Raw genomic sequence first — 20,857 nt, forward strand, 5'->3', positions numbered from 1 at the left:
CCACTACTTCCTGCCACATTTAGTTCTCTTAGTACCCACCTTCAAGTGTGAGCATCAAGTAATCCCATGTCTCAATGTAGTGAACAAAAATATATAATCAAAAACATTATAATTTTATGATGATGCAACAGACAACTGGAACAGCTGGTCAACCATGAGAGGTTTGACCATCTGCCTATCATCTCAAAGTTTCCAGAGCAGGTTGGAGTGGAGGCACTGGCTAAATCTGGGAAAATCTACCAGTGCCTGGGTCTGGGGTAGAGGAAAGTAGGAAGGTTGTAGGGGAAAGTTTGATCTCCTCCCTGGGTGCATCTTTTCTTGTCAGGTCATGTATATTTTGGGGCTTGAAAGAACCATATGAAGAAAACCAGAGAAGGTGTACGGTCATTGGAAGACTTTTTCCAGGCCACATCTTCCTTTTTTTCTCTTGGCTCCCAATGGTTTAGACTCTTGGCTTTGTACCTGAAGGCTAGTAAATTCTTAATGAGTAACTTGAGACCTTCATGAAAGACTATCATGAAAACCCATATGATACAATCACTGGGAAGTATCTCAGGCTCTAAATTTGGACACATCTAACTATCTTCTTCCTAAAATCACCCCAGAGTCTCCCACGCCATGCAGGGAAGATGATCCAACACCATGCCTGGCTCTGTGTGCATGATTTGTGTCATGTAATAAGGGCCTTTGGGATCCACCAGTATAACCCCAAACAACCAACATAGGTTTGGAAAATTTGGTGTGAGAGCAGGCACATGGAGAAAAAGCTTACACCTTGGTAAAACTAAAGTACTCCTCCAATTATAGGGCAATATTTCTGTCTCTTTAACGTCAAATAGTTCCTTCACTAGCTCCACCCAATCTGAGCTTCCTGCTTCAGAGGTTTAAAGGGTGCAAACACTTTTTCCTCACAGTGAAATCAAAAGCAGCAGCTCAAACAGATTCTTTGGAGAACAATGGGGAACTTATTAGCTCCTTCAAAAGAAGGTGAGCCTGGCCTGGGAGCAATGGAGGTGTGAGGGGCAGCAGGACATAGGGGTGTGCATGGGTGTGGGTTCTGGTCCTAGAAGGGGCTGGGTACTGTGCCAACAGCCCAGCAATGAGGATGCTACCACAGGGGTCTTGGTAGAAGGCAGGGTGGGACTGAGGAGATTGAGTGGCCCATGTCCACACGTCTCCTATTTATCAGGACAAACTTGCTGAACAGCATATCTTCCATCAGTTGCTGTCATGACAGAGTGAGTGCTGCCTGACACCCCATTCATTTCCCTTAGTGGGAAACTAGTGTCCTCAAGGCAGGTCTTTAGAGCTGGAAGGCAATTTAGAGACAAGTCTGGCCCAATCCCTCTCTTACCTGAAAGAAAATCTGAATCCCAGACGGTGTGCATGTGGTTTTATCAAATTCCCCGGGATTCCCAGGTCACAAATGGCACAGGAAGTCTAGAATTCAGCTGGCGGTGTCCTTTCCCACATTTAAGGAGAGAAATGGTGTGATCGACAGTGTAACAGAGGAGGTAAGGAAGGGGTGCCTTGGGGATAGAATGAGCTATTCTATAGAAAACAAATGTGTGTGAAGCCCTTTGGTTGCCTTCCCTAATTCCAGGGTTGCTACTAGTTCACGTTTCTGGAGAGAGAGTGAAATACCTCCCCTGGCCTCCCATGATCTATTTCTGATCCAATGTAAACAGAAATGTAGAATCAAGGACCTGAGAAGGAACCAGGAAGAGGCCAGAGCTTGCAAGGGTTATGCATGAGCATAGGGGTCAGACATACTTTATATTGGATCCCTCCTCTGCCCAAAGCCCATTAGCGCAGTGACCTTGGGCAACTTTCTCAGCATTTCTGAGCCACATCTATTTCCTCATTTAAAAAACTAGAGTTGGGGCGCCTATCTGACTCTGTGGGAAGAGCATGGGACTCTTGATATCAGGGTTGTGAGATCGAGCCCCACGCTGGGTGTAGAGATAAATTAACTAAATAATTAATACACTTCAAACATTAGAATACTAAAAATTACTAAATTACTAGAATACTAAAAATTTTATCATTTTATCAGTAAATATTTACATATGTATGTCTGGGAGATAAAGGTCATTAAAATATACCATGATCAGACTTCAGAAAGCAACTAGAATTTTTAAACAATTACCAGGTGTATTCCAATCCCCAGATTGTCTCATAGATTTTAAAATTGAAATCAGGGGTGCCTGGGTGGCTCAGTCGGTTGTGTGTCTGACTTCGGCTCAGGTCATGATCTCACAGCTCGTGAGTTCGAGCCCCGCGTCGGTCTCTGTGCTGACAGCTCAGAGCCTGGAGCCTGCTTCTGCTTCTGGGTCTCCCTCTCTCTCTGCCCCTAACCCACTCGCATTCTGTCTCTGTCTCTCTTAAAAATAAATAAACATTAAAAAAAATTTTTTTTTAAAATAAAATTGAAATCAGCTCCAAATATGGTTTATAAATTGCAATTATTTTAAGTTTAATTTGATAAATAAGTTTTCACCTTTCTGTTTCTTTTTGTAAAATGTGTCTTTTAAAGAAACGGTTGATCTTTATCCAAGAGAATTGGACAGTGTACATTTTGCTCGTTAAATCCTCAAGATGTCATATGACATGTTCTTCTAGTTTCAATGTTTGTATAAATTTAAATTTAAGGAGAGGCTTGATCAGATTAAGGCTTGCCTGGTTATTTGGGTGGCAATATTTCATAGGTGCAGTTGTAAACGTCCATGAGAAGGCACCTTATATATTCTTCTGTCTCTTTCTGTAATGTAGCAGACAGTAATGATAGCCTAGACTAACTTTGTTTCATTAACGGTCGCAAATTATAATATTATAATTCTATCATTCTTTCTTCATTTATTGGATGGCATAATCCTTTAAAAAGAAAGTTCCCCTGAATCATACTTTCATTTCCATAAGGTGTAGTTAATAAGACAAAAGGAATGCTTGATTCTTTTTTGTCCATGTTCAGACTGATGACATCATTTCCTAGCATACCCCAAAGAGAACACTTCACTTCTTTTGCGATGTTGGTATTGTTATGAATTCATGAACTTCAACATATTTGATGAATTTCAATCCATTGAAATTATTATTCTCATTGGTACTCAAATTACCCCATCTCTGTCTGTCCAGTCAGCCTCTTCAAGTTGGCTCTGTAGTCCTTTCGGTAAGATCCAAAAATTGTTTTTTGAAAGTGATCTCTGCACCCAATGTGGGGCTAGAACTCATGAACGTGGGATCAAGAGATGCATGCTGTATTGACAGAGCTAGCTAGGCGTCCCACGGTCTGAGTAGTTTCTGATAGAATCCTCGCTTTCTAGTATGAGTAGATAGTCTAGGATCCAAGCGTACATTTCATGGCCCACATCTGGAATCGGTACCTTCTCCTAAGAGTCCTAAAGTTTTTGGTGGGAAATGGCATTTGAAGGGCACAGTATGGGTGCTAAGGGTGTTCATTGCCACTGGGTTTGTCCTTGGGCTTCAAAACTACACATGTGCACAAAAAGCTAAGTATAGGACAGGATTCCTGAAAGCAATTTAAGATTTTCTTGACGTTTTTCCCCCCTATTTGGCCTTACACTATATCCCATTAGGACATTAGCCAATGAAGCAACTGCATTTTCAAGTTTCTTGGACCAATTCTTTGTGTGGTTTGTCTATTACACCAATTACTATGTATTTAATTTGCTTTTGATTTTTACTAGTTATCTGAAAGTATAGTTTTTGTTTATAATTATGAAGCTATTTACAGATGTTCCTCACTTTCCACAAGCAGAACGTTCCTATGAAATCTTTTATGAAACAAAATGACATAAAGGATAGAAGCCATTACTATCAAAGTACATGGAAAAAGGGTGCGCATTCCCAGATCTCCCCCAAATAACCTCCCTTATGTGTTTCTGATACTTTTAGACACAACTAGTTAACAGATGCACAAATTCAATTGAGAGAAAGCCCACATACTCATCTGGCTCACAGCTCTGGTGGCTGGATGGTGAACCCCTGTGTGAGGTTCCCGGGGAAGGTGATTGGCAGCTGGCGTGGACAACGGCCCACTCGGCCTCTCTATTAGCTCAACTGGCTGTAAAACAAATGCGGAACGCTGTATTCGTGTTCAGCTTTTTTTTGTACAAATGAAAAATCCTCTTTGAATTTATGTCAGCCAGCAACAGCAGGTACACATGTAGGTCTTTCATAAAGGAAAAGAGCTGTAATTCGAACTCTCAAAAAGAAGGAAGTACATGCTTTCAAGACAAATCTATGAAATCGAAGTATATTCAAAGTAGTTTCCAGCTTCTACCCTGACCCCCACCTTATTCTTCCCATCTGTCTGTCAGCAATTTCTTTGTGGCGGTTCAGATGATCTGCCATTGCTTTTTCATGTGCATGAAATATATGTTGTATTTTGTACCTACAGTTCATGTTCCTCCCCACTAGAGAAATGACAGTAAAGTAAATATTTTCTTCACTTTGCCTTTTTTTTTTTTTTTTTTTTTTTTTTTTTTTTTTTGCTTAATGAAATATCCTGGGGATCTCTCCTTCCCAGTATAGAGAGGTATTTCTTATTCCTTTCTACAGTTGGATAGTACATCACTGTGTGTATATACCTAAGTTTATTCAACCAGACTCCTACTGGTGGGTATTTGGTGGATTTTTTGTCTTTAATTATTACAAATAGTGACACAGAGAATAAACATATGCCAATGTTTTCCTGTGTTTTTGTCAGTGTAGCTCTGGGACATGAGGAAGGGGAATTTCTTCCTCTACCCTTCAATGTCTTCCAGCTGCACTAAGAATTACATTCACTTGAGGCAGATTAACAAGAGAAAAAAAAAAGCAGTGTGCACAAATGCTCAGTAATGAAACTAAGACCAAGAGAATTGACCAAGGCAGGCAGTTTTTATAATTTTTAGGCAAAGAGACGATGGATCTGTGAGGGATTGACAAAACAAGGAAAACTTAACTTTGGGAGCATCTGTTAGGGAGGAATTCTAAGGGGACTTTGGGCTGGGGTAGTAAATTAGTAGAAAGTAGTGGGCTGTTTATACACTCTTCTTGGCTCTAAATCTCCCATCCCTGGTCATAAGGGTGTCTCTTTACCTCCTGGGACAGGAAGGGCACCTTTTACATGGGAGATTTGTTTCCTGCTTGCAGGGGGACAGAAGAGGGTCTTAGTAATCTTCCCATACAGGCTGTATCTTAAGTTACTTTTATTTAAAATAGTCAGTATGCCGGGGCCCCTGGGTGTCTCAGTCGGTTGAGCATCCGTCTTCGCTCAGGTCATGATCTCACAGTTCGTGGGTTCCAGACCCGTGTCAGGCTCTGTGCTAACTGATTTTTGGAGCCTGGGGCCTGCTTCAGATTCAGTATCTTCTTCTCTCTCTGCCCCTCCCCCGCTCACGCTTTGTCTCACTCTGTTTCTCCAAAATAAATAAATGTAAAATTAAAAAAAAAAAAGAAATAGTCTGTATGCCAACATTGCACGTTTAGGGGTGATATGCCCTTTACCACTACAGGCATAAATCCTAAAATTAGGACTCACAATCCAAGAATAAATGTATATGTAATTTGTATGATATTGCTAATTTCTCCTCTGTAGGTTTTAGACTGTTTTTCAATTTCATTAGCCATGGAGAAGAGAACCTGTATCCTCTCAACCTTTACTGACTGATTATAGTAGCAAATTTTTGGATTTTTGCCAAATCCGTAAGTGGAGAAATAGTATCTCAGTGTAATTTTAATTTACTATATTTAGTTATTTTCTTTTCCTATGTTGAATTTATTTTTCTCTACTTTAAGGGAGTGTTCATATATTTTTACATAGTTGAGGAGCATTGGCATTTCTTTTTTTTCTTTGAACTGTCTATTCCTATGTCTTGCTCCATTTTCTATCGAGCTATTGGAATTTGCCTCTCTGCTTTTAGGTATTCTTTGTGTAAGAGGAGAATTAACCCTCTTTGATATAATCTGACATTCGTATTTTAATTGTCTGTGATGTTCGTTGTCTCCCCTTGTCTTTTAGGTCTTTATGTAGTCAGATGTATGAATCCTTTTCCTTACAATCTTTCAAATCTTAGAAAGAGTTGCCCCGCCCCTAGGTTACAAAGGATTTGTCTGAGTTTCTTCTAGTATTTACGTGGATTGATTTTTAGTGTTTATATTTCTAATGTATTTGGCAAGTGAATGGCGTGAAGACGTGGGTGCAGTTTTGTCTTTTTCTGTGTGGTTTTGTAGTTATCCCAATGCTGGTTATTAGTCCATCTTTCTCCCCATTGCTGTGAGATGCTGCTTTACTGAAGATAAATGTAACGTGATACATTTAACTGGATACTCATGAATATAGTAGACCAATTAGGACTATTTCTGAATTGTCTGTTTTTGTTTTCTGTTCTGTCTCTGTTCACACACATGTCATACTGCCTTAATTATAGGGGCAAAATATTTTACTATCTGGTAGAGATGGCCCTCCCTCATCGTTCTTCTCTTTTTTGACTCTACAGGCTAATTTTCTTTCTTCATTCATCCAAATGAACTTAATAGTCAACTATTTTAGCTGCAGAGAAAAAAATGGTGACAAATTTGTTAAAATTTATATTTCTTTTTTTTTTCTTTTTTAATATATGAAATTTACTGTCAAATTGGTTTCCATACAACACCCAGTGCTCATCCCAAAAGGTGCCCTCCTCAATACCCATCACCCACCCTCCCCTCCCTCCCACCCTGCCCTCCCTCCCACCCCCCATCAACCCTCAGTTTGTTCTCAGTTTTTAACAGTCTCTTATGCTTTGGCTCTCTCCCACTCTAACCTCTTTTTTTTTTTTTTTTCCTTCCCCTCCCCCATGGGTTTCTGTTATGTTTCTCAGGATCCACATAAGAGTGAAACCATATGGTATCTGTCTTTCTCTGTATGGCTTATTTCACTTAGCATCACACTCTCCAGTTCCATCCACGTTGCTACAAAAGGCCATATTTCATTCTTTCTCATTGCCACGTAGTATTCCATTGTGTATATAAACCACAATTTCTTTATCTATTCATCAGTTGATGGACATTTAGGCTCTTTCCATAATTTGGCTATTGTTGAGAGTGCTGCTATAAACATTGGGGTACAAGTGCCCCTATGCATCAGTACTCCTGTATCCCTTGGATAAATTCCTAGCAGTGCTATTGCTGGGTCATAGGGTAGGTCTATTTTTAATTTTCTGAGGAACCTCCACACTGCTTTCCAGAGCGGCTGCACCAATTTGCATTCCCACCAACAGTGCAAGAGGGTTCCCGTTTCTCCACATCCTCTCCAGCATCTATAGTCTCCTGATTTCTTCATTTTGGCCACTCTGACTGGCGTGAGGTGGTATCTGAGTGTGGTTTTGATTTGTATTTCCCTGATAAGGAGCGACGTTGAACATCTTTTCATGTGCCTGTTGGCCATCCGGATGTCTTCTTTAGACAAGTGTCTATTCATGTTTTCTGCCCATTTCTTCACTGGGTTATTTGTTTTTCGGGTGTGGAGTTTGATGAGCTCTTTATAGATTTTGGATACTAGCCCTTTGTCCGATGTGTCATTTGCAAATATCTTTTCCCATTCCGTTGGTTGCCTTTTAGTTTTGTTGGTTGTTTCCTTTGCTGTGCAGAAGCTTTTTATCTTCATAAGGTCCCAGTAATTCACTTTTGCTTTTAATTCCCTTGCCTTTGGGGATGTGCCGAGTAAGAGATTGCTAAGGCTGAGGTCAGAGAGGTCTTTTCCTGCTTTCTCCTCTAAGGTTTTGATGGTTTCCTGTCTCACATTCAGGTCCTTTATCCATTTTGAGTTTATTTTTGTGAATGGTGTGAGAAAGTGGTCTAGTTTCAACCTTCTGCATGTTGCTGTCCAGTTCTCCCAGCACCATTTGTTAAAGAGACTGTCTTTTTTCCATTGGATGTTCTTTCCTGCTTTGTCAAAGATGAGTTGGCCATACGTTTGTGGGTCTAGTTCTGGGGTTTCTATTCTATTCCATTGGTCTATGTGCCTGTTTTTATGCCAATACCATGCTGTCTTGATGATGACAGCTTTGTAGTAGAGGCTAAAGTCTGGGATTGTGATGCCTCCTGCTTTGGTCTTCTTCTTCAAAATTACTTTGGCTATTCGGGGCCTTTTGTGGTTCCATATGAATTTTAGGATTGCTTGTTCTAGTTTCGAGAAGAATGCTGGTGCAATTTTGATAGGGATTGCATTGAATGTGTAGATAGCTTTGGGTAGTATTGACATTTTGACAATATTTATTCTTCCAATCCATGAGCAGGGAATGTCTTTCCATTTCTTTATATCTTCTTCAATTACCTGCATAAGCTTTCTATAGTTTTCAGCATACAGATCTTTTACATCTTTGGTTAGATTTATTCCTAGGTATTTTATGCTTCTTGGTGCAATTGTGAATGGGATCAGTTTCTTCATTTGTCTTTCTGTTGCTTCATTGTTAGTGTATAAGAATGCAACTGATTTCTGCACATTGATTTTATATCCTGCAACTTTGCTGAATTCATGTATCAGTTCTAGCAGACTTTTGGTGGAGTCTATCGGATTTTCCATGTATAATATCATGTCATCTGCAAAAAGCGAAAGCTTGACTTCATCTTTGCCAATTTTGATGCCTTTGATTTCCTTTTGTTGTCTGATTGCTGATGCTAGAACTTCCAGCACTATATTAAACAGCAGCGGTGACAGTGGGCATCCCTGTCGTGTTCCTGATCTCAGGGAAAAAGCTCTCAGTTTTTCCCTGTTGAGGATGATGTTAGCTGTGGGCTTTTCATAAATGGCCTTTATGATCTTTAAGTATGTTCCTTCTATCCCGACTTTCTCAAGGGTTTTTATTAAGAAAGGGTGCTGGATTTTGTCAAAGGCCTTTTCTGCATCGATTGACAGGATCATATGGTTCTTCTCTTTTTTTTTGTTAATGTGATGTATCACGTTGATCGATTTGCGAATGTTGAACCAGCCCTGCATCCCAGGAATGAATCCCACTTGATCATGGTGAATAATTCTTTTTATATGCTGTTGAATTCGATTTGCTAGTATCTTATTAAGAATTTTTGCATCCATATTCATCAGGGATATTGGCCTGTAGTTCTCTTTTTTTACTGGGTCTCTGTCTGGTTTAGGAATCAAAGTAATACTGGCTTCATAGAATGAGTCTGGAAGTTTTCCTTCCCTTTCTATTTCTTGGAATAGCTTGAGAAGGATAGGTATTATCTCTGCTTTAAATGTCTGGTAGAACTCCCCTGGGAAGCCATCTGGTCCTGGACTCTTATTTGTTGGGAGATTTTTGATAACCGATTCAATTTCTTCGCTGGTTATGGGTCTGTTCAAGCTTTCTATTTCCTCCTGATTGAGTTTTGGAAGAGTGTGGGTGTTTAGAAATTTGTCCATTTCTTCCAGGTTGTCCAATTTGCTGGCATATAATTTTTCATAGTATTCCCTGATAATTGTTTGTATCTCTGAGGGATTGGTTGTAATCATTCCATTTTCATTCATGATTTTATCTATTTGGGTCATCTCCCTTTTCTTTTTGAGAAGCCTGGCTAGAGGTTTGTCAATTTTGTTTATGTTTTCAAAAAACCAACTCTTGGTTTCGTTGATCTGCTCTACAGTTTTTTTAGATTCTATATTGTTTATTTCTGCTCTGATCTTTATGATTTCTCTTCTTCTGCTGGGTTTAGGCTGCCTTTGCTGTTCTGCTTCTATTTCCTTTAGGTGTGCTGTTAGATTTTGTATTTGGGATTTTTCTTGTTTCTTGAGATAGGCCTGGATTGCAATGTATTTTCCTCTCAGGACTGCCTTCGCTGCATCCCAGAGCGTTTGGATTGTTGTATTTTCATTTTCGTTTGTTTCCATATATGTTTTAATTTCTTCTCTAATTGCCTGGTTGACCCACTCATTCGTTAGTAGGGTGTTCTTTAACCTCCATGCTTTTGGAGGTTTTCCAGACTTTTTCCTGTGGTTGATTTCAAGCTTCATAGCATTGTGGTCTGAAAGTATGCATGGTATAATTTCAATTCTTGTAAACTTATGAAGGGCTGTTTTGTGACCCAGTATATGATCTATCTTGGAGAATGTTCCATGTGCACTCGAGAAGAAAGTATATTCTGTTGCTTTGGGATGCAGAGTTCTAAATAGATCTGTCAAGTCCATCTGATCCAATGTATCATTCAGGGCCCTTGTTTCTTTATTGACTGTGTGTCTAGATGATCTATCCATTTCTGTAAGTGGGGTGTTAAAGTCCCCTGCAATGACCACATTCTTATCAATAAGGTTGCTTATGTTTATGAGTAATTGTTTTATATATCTGGGGGCTCGGGTATTTGGCGCATAGACATTTATAATAGTTAGCTCTTCCTGGTGGATAGACCCTGTGATTATTATATAATGCCCTTCTTCATCTCTTGTTACAGCCTTTAATTTAAAGTCTAGTTTGTCTGATATAAGTATGGCTACTCCAGCTTTCTTTTGGCTTCCAGGAGCATGATAGATAGTTCTCCATCCCCTCACTCTCAACGTTTTTGTTTTTTTTTTTTTTTTTATTTTTGGGACAGAGAGAGACAGAGCATGAACGGGGGAGGGGCAGAGAGAGAGGGAGACACAGAATCGGAAACAGGCTCCAGGCTCCGAGCCATCAGCCCAGAGCCTGACGCGGGGCTCGAACTCACGGACCGCGAGATCGTGACCTGGCTGAAGTCGGACGCTTAACCGACTGCGCCACCCAGGCGCCCCATCCATCCCCTCACTCTCAATCTAAAGGTGTCCTCAGATCTAAAATGAGTCTCTTGTAGACAGCAAATAGATGGGTCTTGTTTTTTTATCCATTCTGATACCCTATGTCTTTTAGTTGGCGCATTTAATCCATTTACATTCAGTGTTATTATAGAAAGATATGGGTTTAGAGTCATTGTGATGTCTGTATGTTTTATGCTTGTAGTGATGTCTCTGGTACTTTGTCTCACAGGATCCCCCTTAGGATCTCTTGTAGGGCTGGTTTCGTGGTGACAAATTCCTTCAGTTTTTGTTTGTTTGGGAAGACCTTTATCTCTCCTTCTATTCTAAATGACAGACTTGCTGGATAAAGGATTCTCGGCTGCATATTTTTTCTATTTAGCACCCTGTAGATATCGTGCCAAGCCTTTCTGGCCTGCCAAGTTTCAAAGGAGAGATCAGTCACGAGTCTTATAGGTGTCCCTTTATATGTGAGGGCACGTTTATCCCTTGCTGCTTTCAGAATTTTCTCTTTATCCTTGTATTTTGCCAGTTTCACTATGATATGTCGTGCAGAAGATCGATTCAAGTTACGTCTGAAGGGAGTTCTCTGTGCCTCTTGGATTTCAATGCCTTTTTCCTTCCCCAGTTCAGGGAAGTTCTCAGCTATAATTTGTTCAAGTACCCCTTCAGCACCTTTCCCTCTCTCTTCCTCCTCTGGGATACCAATTATGCGTATATTATTTTTTTTTAGTGTATCACTTAGTTCTCTAATTTTCCCCTCATACTCCTGGATTTTTTTATCTCTCTTTCTTTCAGCTTCCTCTTTCTCCATAACTTTATCTTCTAGTTCACCTATTCTCTCCTCTGCCTCTTCAAGCCGAGCCATCGTGGATTCCATTTTGTTTTGCATTTCGTTTAAACCGTTTTTCAACTCCTCGTGACTGTTCCTTAGTCCCTCGATCTTTGTGGCAAGAGATTCTCTGCTGTCCTGTATACTGTTTTCAAGCCCAGCGATTAATTTTATGACTATTATTCTAAATTCACTTTCTGTTATATTATTTAAATCCTTTTTGATCAGTTCATTAGCTGTTGTTATTTCCTGGAGATTCTTCTGAGGGGAATTCTTCCGTTTGGTCATTTTGGAGAGTCCCTGGCGTGGTGAGGACCTGCAGTGCACTTCCCCTGTGCTGTGGTGTATAACTGGAGTTAGTGGGCGGGGCCGCAGTCCGACCCGATGTCTGCCCCCAGCCCACTGCTGGGGCCACAGTCAGACTGGTGTGTGCCTTCTCTTCCCCTCTCCTAGGGGCGGGATTCACCATGGGGTGGCGTGTCCCGTCTGGGCTACTTGCATACTGCCAGGCTTGTGTTGCTGGGGATCTGGCGTATTAGCTGGGGTGGGTAGGCAAGGTGCACGGGGGCTGGAGGGGCAGGCTTAGCTCGCTTCTCCTTAGGTGATCCGCTTCAGGAGGAGCCCTGTGGCAGCGGGAGGGAGTCAGATCCGCTGCCGGAGGTTTGGCTCCGCAGAAGCACAGAGTTGGGTGTTTGCGCGGAGCGAGCAAGTTCCCTGGCAGGAACTGGTTCCCTTTGGGATTTTGGCTGGGGGATGGGCGGGGGAGATGGCGCTGGCGCCATCCGGGGGAGCCCCGGAGCCGTCCGGGGGCTCAGCAGCTCTCCCTCCCTTTGTCCTCCAGCCTTCCCGCTTTCCTAGCAGAGCTGTTAACTTATGACCTCCCAGACGCTAAGTCGCGCTTGCTGTCGGAACACAGTCCGTCCGGCCCCTCCGCTTTTGCCAGCCAGACTCGGGGGCTCTGCTTGGCCGGCGAGCCGCCCCTCCGCCCCGGCTCCCTCCCGCCAGTCCGTGGAGCGCCCACCGCCTCGCCGCCCTTCCTACCCTCTTCCGTGGGCCTCTCGTCTGCGCTTGGCTCCAGAGACTCCGTTCTGCTAATCCTCTGGCGGTTTTCTGGGTTCTTTAGGCAGGTGTAGGTGGAATCTAAGTGATCGGCAGGACGCGCTGTGAGCCCCGCATCCTCCTACGCCGCCATCTCTAGCAAACTCCAGTAAAAAAGTTTTCAAAATTTATATTTCTATAAAATCACATTAAAGAAGTATCTGTTAAAACAGCATTGAATTTGGGGAAATGTCTGTTCTGCATCAAAGTATTTTTCTTCTTAACTCTACTAAAGAGGATGTATTGTAACAATCCATTTTCTCATATTGAACCACCCTAGTATTTCTGAAAGAAATCACACTTAATTATGGGGTATTACTTTTTAGTGTCTGACAATTTATTTGGGATTTTTGCATTAGTATTCGCAAATGAGACATGTCTGTAGCTTTATTTATTGGTGAAATCTTTGTTAGCCTTTGGGATCAATATCATACTTGTGGCATAGAAAGAACAGGAAAGATTTCCTTTTGTTTTAAGTCATCAGGAATAGTTTAAGAAAGGTTAAGTGAGATCCCCATGAAACCATCTGGATCTGGTACTCTTTTGTAGGGGAACTCTTTAACTACTTTGTTGTTTCTTCCATGGTGAGTGAATTGTTTCATCTTTTTGTCTTTATGGGACCAACATGGATAGTACACTACTGCAGGTTTTCATGGAGAAACACAAAGGAGATAAGAGGAATGTGATGGTTTCCACTTACCTTTGTTGACTCTTTTTCTTCTCCTTCCCTTTTTTATGACATGGCAGACCCTCAGGACAACAGTCTGAGGATTGTTTTGGTGGGGAAAACTGGAAGTGGGAAGAGCGCAACGGCAAACACCATCCTGGGGAGTAGAGTCTTTGAGTCTAAAGTTGCTCCCCATGCTGTCACTCCCAAGTGTCAAAAAGCATCCAAGGAGTGGAAGGGGAGGAAACTTCTTGTTGTTGACACCCCAGGGCTCTTTGACACCAAGGAGACCCTGAATACCACGTGCAGGGAAATCAGCCGGTGTGTCCTCTACTCCTGCCCTGGGCCCCACGCCATCGTCTTGGTCATCCATCTGGACCGCTACACAGATGAAGAGCAGAAGACCGTGGCATTGATCAAGTATGTCTTTGGGAAGCCAGCCTTGAGGCACATGATCGTGTTGTTCACTGGCAAAGATAACTTGGAGGGGCAGAGTCTGAGTGACTTCTTAGCAGATGCAGATGTGAAGCTAAAAAACATCATCAGAGAGTGTGGGAACCGCTGCTGTGCCTTCAACAACAGAGCCTCAGAGGCCAAGAAGGAAGCTCAAGTGCAGGAGCTGGTGGAGCTGATAGAGGAGATGGTGAAGAGAAACAGAGGGGCTTACTTTACTGATGCCATTTACGAGGACACAGAGAAGAGGCTGAGGCAACGGGAAGAAGACCTGAAGAAGATCTACACCGATCAATTACATAATGAAATTCAACTAGTAGAAAAGGAATATGCTGATAAATCACAGGAAGAACGGGAGGAAAAAATAAAATGGCTAAAGAGGATTTATGATGAACAATTAAAAAACATCAGGGAAGAAGCTGAGAAGGGCATATTTGAACATGTTTTAGATGTGATTATGAGGGTGCTTTCAAAAATATGGCATATGTTTTGGTAGTGAAGAACATTTCATTTTTTCTTTTGAATTTATGATGATTTGCGATAGTGGTAGATTGTAGTTTCCATAGATAGCTGTGACAGTAGCTTCTACTTATTCCTCCTATAACCTGACCCTGTTACTCCTGCCACTGACTTGCGGGGCCTGTGTCCTCTACCTTGGAACTGGGCACATCTGGGACCATTTCAATTAATAGCAGATGGTTGAAGCAACACCTTGTGACTCTAAGGTTACATGTGGGCAATGCTTCCTTGCCCTGTTGGGGTTCTTGCCCTTGGAACTTGACTGTCATGTTGTGAGGAAGCCCAGGCTGCCTCTTGAGAGGCCCCCATGCAGAGGGCCTGAAGTCACTGGCCCACTTCCCAGCTCACCTTTCATTTGTGACTCACACCAACTTGCCCGCCACGCAAATGAGGCAACACAGAAGCGTGCCCTCTGGCTGCCCCGCCATCTCAGGCGAAGTTGCAGAAAGCAAAGATGATCCATTCCCACTGAGTCCTGCCCAAATGGCAGCTTTATGAGAACAAATAAATGATGGTTTTTGTTTTTAACCACTGAGCTTCAGAATGGTTTGTTATGCAGCGAGAACTAACCAGAACGAAGCGTCTTTCCAGCTCTCAGTCCCCACCGCCTCCCCTTGCCACCTGTCCCTCTTCACACAAAGTTGGCATAATCAGGCAATGGCATATAGAGTTCAAAGACTCAGGAAAATTCAAATCATAAATCCTCACATGTTAAGTGTCTGAACCACTGGTCACATGCGTCGTTGCACCGCATGGCCACAAGTACTATGTTAGGGAGGTGTCGGGTTTCTCTGGAAAGATTGTTCTGTGGTTCATGGAGATCTGAAAGTCACAGGGTTCTCTTACTGTGTTTCTCTCTTTTCTGTTTTAGGGACCATCCTAACTTAAAATGTCTCCACTTGTATCTGAAAAATCCCATCTGGGCCACATAGTCTTCATTTGCCTCTGCAGAATCACACTTCACCCAGCTCTTTGCCCCCTGAGGCTGATCTAGTTGCAATACATCGGTGGGATCTCTTGCTCTCTGACTTCTGCCTGGCTGGCCAATGGGAAGTCCAAGTCAGAGGCCCTGTGGAAGTAGAAAAGCAAGGCTGGGGTGTCCATTCTCCCACCTCTATCTCTGCAGGGCCATCTCTGACTAACTGCAACCCTACGCCAAAGCTCACAGCTCCTCCCTTGGTGGCCTTTCTACCCAACTCTTCTTCTGCATTCCAGTCTTTCTTCACCCCTTCAGGTGGGACTCAATTTTCTTATCGATACTATCAACGTCACTGTGGTTTCCTAATTCCCTGCGTCCACAGTGTGTAAGAGGCCCCTTCTCTAAACTTTCTCCAAGTACCTAATGAGAGCAAACTATCTTTTTCCCGTGAGAACCTGATTGATAAATCTTATGGTACCCAGTTCTCTTTCAGAGCATCTTTATTTTTGTTGATGGTTTTACATTCCCTCTAGTGCTTGTTTTCTGACACCAGAAAAATCTCTCCTTACCCTTCCATGCTGTGACATTTGCAGTAAGTAGATGAAAGGTTCTGTCTTGCTAAAATAATAGAGAAATTTCAAAGTTAGATTGGTGACTGTCAGTCACTCACAAGGATTGCAGACATCCCAAATCCAAATTATTAGAATTTTTATTTGTCCTTTGTTTTGTCTGTGAACATGACTGAGAGTATTTACCATATCAGTGACTTTTCAGGAGACAGATTAGAGATTAACTCTGGAAAACTTAAGAATCTAAATACCCGCTCATTCTAAGATTCATCACCAGTACTCAGAACGCAGTAAAAGCAACACGGAAGAAAAATCCTCTCCTGAGAAAACATGTGTCAAAGACAAAGTGAGACCAAAGTACTCTTTGCCATCATGCAGTTCTTATGTTCAAAAGTACTTCCTTGTAAGTGACTCATCTGTGTGATGGTATCTCTAGAGAGGTAAGTATTCATGCTCTCCTGACTTTTTTCATTTCAGAACCGTTTAAAAGATATTTTCTCTCAGAGATATGCAGAAGCATTCTTAATACAATTAACCTGTGTGAGGGCCGTTTTAATGTGCAGCTTATGTGAGCTAATTTCTTTTTTCCCAACCTTAGGTTCTATTTTGGAAGGCAACACATACCCAGAGAAAAATGAGTAAATCAGATAAATCATTATCTCTTCACTTGACAATTGAAATATTGCTCACTCACTTCTTAACATATTTTATGTCCCAGTTTTCCCTGAAGATGGTTCTATTTCAGTGCTGAAGACTGTGGTATTTCCAGCGTTTAATGTGTGCATGATCCCTCTTGTTGAAATATGTGATAGTCATGACCCATGATGGGGCATTTAAACAAGGATTTATAGAAGAAGACCTGAGGAAGGATGTAGGTGTGAAGTCTTCTGTGAAGGATGTGTAGGATGTTTCCATGTGGGTGATGGGTAGGATGATCATGCTTCTGTTCAGAAACAGGAAAGTTCAGGGTGACAGGTAAGATTTTCAGGGGAAGGGTAGAGTCAGGAGCAACAACGTTCAGTTAGGTTTGTGACAAGTTGAATATCAGATGTCAAAGGTAGGGTCCAATATAAATGACCTGCATTAACTTGAAATCTGGGTCCGAAGGTTATGTGAAAGGCTTGGGGCAAATGTGGGTGGATATTAACATAAATATCTCCAATTTCAGCTGAATCTTTCTAATTGCCAATACCCCACAGTCAAAAGCTATATGCCAGAAGATCCACATAGGATGCCCAAAGGAAGAAGCGGGAACCAGTTTTGTGAGATTTATTCCTTCAACTAATTTGATAGATATTTGAAGGGGTCAAGAGGAAAGGACTTTTTCTTTTTAGGTTTTATTTAAGTAATCTCTACACCCAACATGGGGCTCCACCTCATGACCCTGAGATCAAGTGTCTCATGGTCTTCCAAATGATCCAGCCAGGCATCCCAGGAGGAATGACTTTTAAAAGAGAACGCTTCAATTATAGGGACAATGACAAATTTGAATTGGTCAATTCTTGGGGTTCATCTGTAGAGCAATCATCCCCCCAGTGCAGAAGGTGACCCAGGTGTAACCGTGTGACTATATAAGGGAAGCCCCACAGGGACTCCTCTCTGCGTGCCATATCCAGCGAGATGGAGGTTTTCTTTTCCCGAAAGCTAGTGAGGTGGCCTCAGGACTTTGATGCTGCCAGAGGGATGTGGGTGGTGTATGTTAAGAGACTTCATGTGTGTCTTTTGGAGTTTGGCTTTGCTCCCTGCTGGTCCCATGGGATACATGAAGGTTATTGCTGTGTTCTGTGGAGGGAGCAGGGTACACACGGTGGTGGCTGTCTTGGAAGCAGTCAAAATTTTCACTAAGGAGCAGGGAGGGGGGGCAAAAGTATAGGTTCCTCATATCAAATGTGGGCCATACAGTAGGGAGGCAGCCAAAGCCAGTTTGAAGGGGACTTGCCCAGGGGCCCAGCAGGGATCCCAACAGCTTCTGTGTGGACCAGAGGTCTGGAAGTCCAGGCACCAGGAACAGACATGGAAGCAATCGGCGGGAGGGGAGAGAGTGGCCGTCTGTTGGACTTGTGATTGCAGATTCCCAGGGAAGACTCTCTAAAGACTCATTAAAGGTCTCCTGGGCGGGGGAAGAGGCACTAAGTATGCTGCCACCATCCCCCACCCCCACCAAGGCCAGACTACACCTGACTGGTCTTCAGTGTTCCTGCCTCTTCTCCCCCAGCCCATGAGCAATCAGAGCCAAGGCAAGGACAGGAGGAGAAGGGCAGGTTGGGGAGAGCTCTAAGCAGCCCTGTCTACACTGCAGGTTCTTCTCCGGGAGCAGGCATATGCCAGGGATTGTAGAAAATGTACCCTTCAGTGAAACTGAATAATTTTTTAAAGTGTTTATTTATTTTTGAGAGAAAGAGAGGGAGACAGAGTATGAGTGGAGGAGCGGCAGAGAGAGAGGGAGACACAGAATCTGAAGCAGATATGTATTTTGCTGATTAATTTTCATTCTTTCTCTTTCCTAATACACACTGAAAGCTAAATTGTAATTTTTCATAGGCTTTGAAATGCAGTAATTTAATTACACTTCATTCCAAATATTGATCAATTTCTGTTTTTGTCTCTTTTGACCCATCAGTTATTTAAAACTGTGTTCTCCAATTGCTAAACATATGACATTTTATTTACTTTTCTTTTAATTACATTGTGGTCAGGAAATGTTGTCTATGGTATTTCAAAAATTTTAGAGCATTTCTTCATGGACAAACATAAGAACAACGTTAATAAATTTTTCCTATGTACTTGAAAACAAGTGGCTCAGAAATTTCATGAAATAGTCTACATATGCTCATTAGGTCTAACTTATCAATCATGTGTACTTTTTGATTTTTTTGTATCTGCTTGTTGTAGCAATGAGAGGTGTGTGTTAAAATCTGTCACCATACATGGAGATTTGTCTGTTTCCTCTTGTGATTTGATTATTCCCTTTATACATGTGATGCCTCCCTTTGTGGTGCATATCAATGTAAAACCGTGTTTTGTCTTGATGAGTGGGACTACTTACACCTGATGAACAGGGCAGGTGTTTCGAGACCGTGGTGTGCATTCAACTCATCTTCTCTACTCTCCCCACTCTTTACCCTCCCTCTCTGATTTTCCTTCTTTTACAAGGGAACATCTCATATCTTTTGTAATTTACAAATTTGTTTTTTGTTCATGTTCTGCTCCTTCAAGGACCACTAAACGATTCAGAAAGGCAAGGATCCTTACCAGCTCTAATTGCTGATGTATTCAGTTGCCCAGAACAGTGCCTGGCACATGATAAGCTCTCGAGAATTATTGAATGAAAAGTCTATGTAGTTTGATATTCTGTTCTTATTTATTTAGAATGTGCTTGTAGGTTTACCTACACTTTTGCTTTCAAGTTTTCCCTCACGTAACGTTTTTGACTTGGATTTCTTCTTCAGTCCCCTCCAAAACTCTTTATTTTTTTTTAACTGAAAACATTGGTGCATTTATCATAGTTAAAACTTGTGACTTATGGGGATGCATATTTAAAGTTTTAGTCTTTGCTTTTACTTGTCCAACCTGTTCCATATTTCTTTTTCTTCCCCTTCCTCTGTGTGGTTTAACTTGAATGATTTGGATTTTTTTTTCACATTTTGTGTTTTTCTCTCCTAGTTTGGAAATTATGTATGCTTTTCCTGTAATCACCCAATGATTACAACATACATTCTTAACTGTTCAAAATCTCAAGAAATCTGTTTTAATCTTCTTCATATATAACAAATTAGAACATTTTAATTCCATTCCCACCCTCAACCCCAATCTATATATTGTTATTGTTGAATATTTAATTTTCTCATTCTCCCCGATTAAACCTTAGGAAGCATTAGTATTATTTTACACAGTTTGCATTTGTTTAAACTTCCTTTTTTTTTCACCTGTGATTTACTATCTGGATTACTTTCCTCTTGCCTCAGATACATTCTTTACAAATTCCTGTAATAAGATTGTGCTATTGTCAAGGAATGCCAGTGTGTGTTGACTGAAATGGGTGTATGTATTTTGCCCTTAGTTTTGACAGCAATTTTCTCTGAGACTAGGATTTCAGGTTGATTGTCATTTTCTCTCAGCACACTGAAAACCTACCTCCACTGTTTCCTGGCTTCCTCTGTTGAGCACCTGGCTGGCTAAGTTGATATAGTGCTTGAGTCTTACTCTCAGGGTCATGGGTTTGAGACCCATGTTGATGGGTGTAGAGCTTACTTAAAAAAAAAGAGGGGCACCAGGGTGGTTCAATTAGTTAAGCATTCAGCTCTTGGTCTGGGCTCAGGTCATGATCTCACAGTTCTTGGGATCAAGTTTCACAGTGGGCTTTTCACTGACAATTCAGAGCCTGCTCGGGGTTCTCTCTCCCCCTGCTCCCTCCTGCTCACTCTCTATCTCTCAAACTAAGGCAAAAGAGCATGATATAAAATTTAGAGAATTTGGTGACTCATTAAAAATGAACAACATCCGAATAATAAGGGTCCCAGAAAATGAAGACAGAGAACACAGAGAAGAAGGTTTATGTGAGGAAATCATACCAGAACACTTTCCTACCCTGAGGAAAGACAGACATCAAAACCCAGGAAGCACAGAGAACTCCCATCAGATTCAAGGAACACCAACTATCAACAAGTCATTTCATATTCAAATTCACAAAATAAACAGACAAGGAAAGAATTGTGAAAGCAGCAAAGGAAAAAAGCCCTTAACCTACAAGTGCAACCAGATCAGGTTCTCAGCAGACCTATCCACAGAAATTGGCAGGACAGAAAGGAGTGGCAGGATATATTTAATGTGCTGAACTGGAAAAATAAGCAGCCCAAAGCTATTTATTCAGCAAGGCTGTTTGTTCAAAATAGAAAGAGAGATAAAGTGTTTCCCAGACACAGGAAAACTATAGACGTTTGTGACCAGTAACCAGCCTGGAACGAAATTTTGTGGGGGAATCTCTCGGGGGAGAAAAGGTGAACCAAAGCAAAAAAGACAAGAGCAACAAAGACCAGAGAACACCACCAGAAAC

General features: G+C 41.7%; 2 protein-coding genes across 2 annotated transcripts in view; both read left to right on the forward strand.

Moving 5' to 3' along the window:
- Positions 1-927: 927 nt before the first annotated feature.
- LOC132677340 (GTPase IMAP family member 7-like) lies at positions 928-14,844 on the forward strand. The gene is made up of 2 exons (XM_078437858.2): positions 928-987; positions 13,425-14,844. The coding sequence occupies exons 1-2, from the start codon at positions 957-959 to the stop codon at positions 14,291-14,293; spliced, it is 900 nt and encodes a 299-aa protein (XP_078293984.1). The 5' UTR covers positions 928-956; the 3' UTR covers positions 14,294-14,844.
- LOC132677342 (GTPase IMAP family member 7-like) overlaps positions 1,498-20,857 on the forward strand; it is a 275,671-nt gene continuing 256,311 nt past the window's right edge. The window contains exon 1 of the mRNA XM_081795088.1: positions 1,498-1,514. The gene's annotated coding sequence lies outside the window, so the exon portion shown is untranslated. The remainder of the gene's footprint in view (positions 1,515-20,857) is intronic.

Source organism: Panthera onca, chromosome A2 (genome assembly GCF_046562875.1).
Source record: "Panthera onca isolate mPanOnc1 chromosome A2, mPanOnc1 haplotype 2, whole genome shotgun sequence".
NCBI lineage: Eukaryota > Metazoa > Chordata > Mammalia > Carnivora > Felidae > Panthera > Panthera onca.